The sequence below is a fragment of the Buceros rhinoceros genome, unplaced genomic scaffold (assembly GCF_000710305.1).
Source record: "Buceros rhinoceros silvestris isolate BGI_N320 unplaced genomic scaffold, ASM71030v1 scaffold46241, whole genome shotgun sequence".
NCBI lineage: Eukaryota > Metazoa > Chordata > Aves > Bucerotiformes > Bucerotidae > Buceros > Buceros rhinoceros.
Window position 1 is genome coordinate 1 of NW_010394514.1, and position 4799 is coordinate 4799.

General features: G+C 41.8%; 1 protein-coding gene across 1 annotated transcript in view; it reads right to left on the reverse strand.

Annotated features, from left to right (window-relative positions):
* Positions 1-3954: 3954 nt before the first annotated feature.
* NOL11 (nucleolar protein 11) overlaps positions 3955-4799 on the reverse strand; it is a gene marked incomplete at its 5' end in the record, with an annotated part of 10341 nt that continues 9496 nt past the window's right edge. The window contains 3 exons of the mRNA XM_010145236.1: positions 3955-4068; positions 4351-4458; positions 4763-4799. The exon at positions 4763-4799 is cut by the window's right edge and continues 2 nt beyond it. Of these exons, the coding sequence (XP_010143538.1) occupies positions 3955-4068; positions 4351-4458; positions 4763-4799 (259 nt within the window). The remainder of the gene's footprint in view (positions 4069-4350; positions 4459-4762) is intronic.

The window sequence follows — 4799 nt, forward strand, 5'->3', positions numbered from 1 at the left end:
CTCAGGAGGGGTTTCCTTCCTTCCCGGCGCTGAGGCGGCGGCCGCCCGCCCCCAGCCCCAAACAGGCCCCGCTGCCGAATTCATCTCTTGTCGTGTTTTAAATCTGCACCCCTTATGCAGAAATAAAACCCTCTTAGAGCTCACCGTTACCTACCCCGGGTCGGGATAAAGCCAAACGGACTGAGGAACCTCCACCATTTGCATATTTGTCCACCTGCTGTCTCTGAACTGCTGTGTCGCAGTTCACTACGAAACAGAGATGGGCTTCATCTGTTGATGGGCTTCATCTAGTTTGTATTCCCTCGTTCCCATTTGCTGGAGCCCCCAGAGGGCTGTGAATCTCCATAATCCAATGGCACTGTGGGGTTTCTAATGCTTCCCCTTGAGTTCAGGGTATGAGTTTCCCGAGCACAAGCAGTACAAACTGATAGCCGGCCCAAGGCACACAAACATCCTGCGTCTCTTACAACCAGCTGCCTTTCCTTTGATAGATCTGCACAGCTTTGAGACCCCAGAGTCTGGAGTCTTATCGTTAGCAAATAAGTGTGTTTGCTTCTAATTTGCCCTCAGTCCCTTGCTTATGCTCCTGTGTGATGTACAACCCAACACTGGTCATGCCATAAGCACGCCAGCCACATGTCCAATGTGTCATTTAATTTGCATTCTTCTGTAATAATTTTTGAAGCGTCTTTTGTTTGTGAACTTGTTGCTCAGGCTGAGAACCTCATTAAAGCCACAAACCTGCGTCAGTGTCAGGCATGCAACAATGCCACAGCGGCACCAGGCAGCAGGGTTTAGCCCAGTTTGCACTCTTATGCCCAGCTTTTTATCTGCATCTCTTTTGTATTCAGTCGCATGCTTTTATATTCCGTGGTGCAGCTGCGCAGGCTCAGAGCCACGTTCTAGGCACAGTACGATACAGCCGCAGCAACAGTAGCAGAGCACGCTGCCTAACCCCATTTACACCTTCACACCCCACTTGTATTCTGAAGCTTTCCAAGTTCCCTTTAGAGTGCTCACGTCAGGCTCCTTTCTGCAACCTCCACCAGGTTGCAAAGGATTATGGTAAGTCTTTAACTACACGAACACACAGACACATGTTTTAAGGTAGGTGATTTCACTATCTCCCTTTGCGATCTTGGAAAAACCACCTGTGAATGCTGCCATCTGTACATTCAAAGACAGTTAGTGTATCTTCTGCACTAATATTCACACAACCTATAGCATTGTGAGCGTTAACACCTCTGCTGTGGATTTTGTATACCTGTAGTAGATCAAAGGCATTAAGAAGCATTTGCTTTTGAATACTGTGAACCAGAATACCTTGTCTCTTAATCCCATCTCTTTTAAGATTTATGAATTGTTGATGTGAAAGTGCTTACTGAAAAGGACATAAAGAATTTTAATTTTTGAAGTGGAGAAATGGATGCATAGAGAGGTATGTTAACTTTCAGAGTCAGGACTATAAATCAGCCCTTTCCAGCACACAGCTTAGCTCAGTACAGAGACATCAATCATAACCCCTTAACCTACTCACCTACCCATGCCCCCTCCCAAGAACAAAAACATATCTCCGTTAGGAACTTGAAGTTAAATGAGCATATTCACAAGTGAACTGAATACAGCAGGAAGAGGAATTTTAGGTAGGAGGCCCTACACTGCCTCCATACCCAAGACAGATGGAGAGAAAGACTCCTTTCAAAAGGCACTTTGGAGAAGATGAATAGCCTAGCTGTTCCAAGCTCTTGTCTGGATGGGTTCCTTCCTCCTAGGGACAGAACTTAACCTACAGCTGGATGGCAATCACAAGGGAGCATGTGCTCTTGCTTAAATTAGTGAGTTGCTGTTGTCCACTCCTCCCCTCCAAATCATTTCATAACATGTATTAGGCATTGAAGTACTCAGCTCTACAATCCGTTAGATGCACATTTGTAAGACTCCAAGGAGTTGCTGAGGAACGGCAGACTAGAGCTCACTGTAGACTAAATAAAGTCAGTCTTAGGAAGCAAGGGCATACGTGACTTTTGGTGGTGTAATTCAATATATTACCATTTTATTTAGTATGACAAAAACCACAGTATATCAATACTGGTATGTTGAATTATATTAATATTCAATCACATTATGAGCAAAAGTAAGTTTAACACCTTGCTATTCTGAATAAGTCCATCTTCTCTGAAGGCTTTTGTCTTCAGACATCCATTTTGTACTAGACCTCAAGGAATCTAGCATTATGCTTTTCCCCCTTCCCTGATGACCTTTCATTTAGATGAAAGCTCAGGCTCACAAGTTAGCTTATAACAAGCTTATAACAAGTCAGTTTTAAGTGAATGCCTAATCAGAAGTACAATTCAATAGATGCTTACACCTGTAAAACCTTCCACAAATGCTGCTTTCATAAAACTTTAGTTCATCACTTTAAAGAGACAGTCAAAACAAATCTAAGATGTACTTTGGAATGCTAAAATTCAGGCTATATAGAGCAAGCAGTATAGATGAGGTTAACAAGCTGTTCACTCTTTGAAAAAGTACTTTGAGAAGACAGACACTGATGTAGGTAAGAATGTTCACATTTTAAATTGGAGATAAGTTTTCTCATTCAGAAAATTAAAAGCAACTACTGCCAGTGCCAAGAAGTGCCCTCTGTATGACTCCCCAGCTGCCCTGTAATGGTTTTTTAAGTTTTGCTTTTACATACACTTGGTCCTGACCTCTGGTAACAGTGTATACAACTGGAACAGGTCAACTTCCAGAGAGTCTTAAGGCTTTTAACTGTGTGCAGCTGGTTCAAAGTTACACAGCCAAGGTGTAGTAAGTTACGCACCTAGACTTCAGCCATCACAATCTTGTCTTCTAGCTCTAGCCAGAGAAAGGAAGAAAACGCTGTTGTTCCATCTGAGGCAAGTTTAACCTCACAAAGGGTAAGGAGCCTTTTATTCAAACAATGATTTCCAATGTTCTCCAAACTGAACTGGATGTCTCCTCTGTGACATAGGCTTAAGTCAGCACTATCAGAGAAAAACCCCTACCCAGACAGAGAAGTTATTTTCTGCTAGGTTAGTTCTTTGCTCCAATCTAACAGGCAAGGGACCGTTCTTGCTCTGAGCTGTGCTGGCAGTTGCCAGTTCTGTGGTCAGCTTGAAGACGTGTCAGACTGACTCCATAGTCCACAGTATCAACATTCACCTGACTTATTTTGATGCTCCTCTCCCCTTCCCCCAAAGCTTCAACTGTAGATAGGCAAGATTTCAAGAGGTGAGTATTTGAAAAGCAGAAACTATCTCGGATGCAATCTTTCAACATCAGGAAGCTTCAGAAACAGAAGTCCTGAAGTACAGCTAATTATGCTGAAATCCAGTAACTCCACTCTGCAAGTCTGTGCGGGAGAGCACGCTTCAGAGGAAGAGTCTCCCTGCCTGAGAAAACAGTTGTCTTCAGCTGAGAGCAACCTCCGAGTAAAGACTGTACAAAGACATCCTATTAAATAACTGCACTTGGCTGCTTCATTTGAGTCTAGTTCCTGCTGTCTATGAACTATCTATAGTTTATAATCTGAGCGGAGATAAGAACACTAAAGAATCCAACCAGAGACTTCAACCATTAAGGAAAAAAGCAGCAAGTTGAATAAAAATGTCAACTCATTTCATGAAACGTCTGTTGAAGCCTTACATCAAATTTCCTACTGATTCTTTGCCATGAATCGTGGTTTTAGGGTGTTCTTACGATTACATATCAAAATTATACATGAAAATACAAGCAAGCACCCAGCTTCTCATCCAGTCAAAAAGAGAGCTTTTAATACAAGAGTTTCAAACTTACAACTCCCTTGTAGCTACAGAGTAACCGTGCTCCTCCTATGTAGAAAACTTTTCACATCCCCAATATGGAGTGCTAATACATCCTTGTCATGAAAGGAATCAATAAAAAATAAATGTGTTAATAATTCATCCAGATTCAAATGATTTCCAGCACTTCAATAGAGTATGTCTGAAAGTCTTTCTGGTGGTTAAGTCTTTGTAATTCTCGCAAACTTCCTTCAATCTTGTTGAGTTCGGAGTAGAACCGCACCTAAAAAGAAAACACAGATATTTACAGAGAAATAAATTTTAATTCTTTTCACACTGTGGAACTATCTGTGGTTCTGCACAGTTTCAGATATTTACACCAAAGCAATATAGCAGCTTTTGAAATCAAAATGAGAGAGAGGGGCAGCTGTCAGGAAGGGGCATACAGAGGAGAGCAGACACTATTTGATCTATGATAATACTTTGTTGTTGTCTGCCCCCCTATTAATGGCCACATTCTAAATCCATATTAAATGGAAATAGTTATCACAGAAGTGCAACTCACTTGGGCTCTCACAAACTTATGCAGGTTTGAAAGCAACTGTTTTGCTTCTGGCAGCATCACCATAACTGTGAAGTGAGCATCAAGTAATAGGCACATCCAGTCCATAATCTGAGGACAAAGAAGAAAAGTACATTTACACTTCGCAATATGCAAATGACACCGATTGTGTTTTAAAAGCGGAACTCTGAAACATCAACTTCTAATGCAAAAGGCATGGTTTCATATATTAAGGCAGCGTGTTTCTTTTCTGATAGTAAAAATGGTGTTACATCTGACTTCACACAGGTTATATTACTAGACAATATGTTGTAGAATGAATGTGGATCTCAGTCGATTTTAGATATTCACGACTACTCACTAAGCTACACAGCACAGAAACCAAGGGAAGGGCAACTCAGGACTAGTGTCTCACCTGGTTAATAGTTGGAGAGCTCATTCCAGGAAGAGCG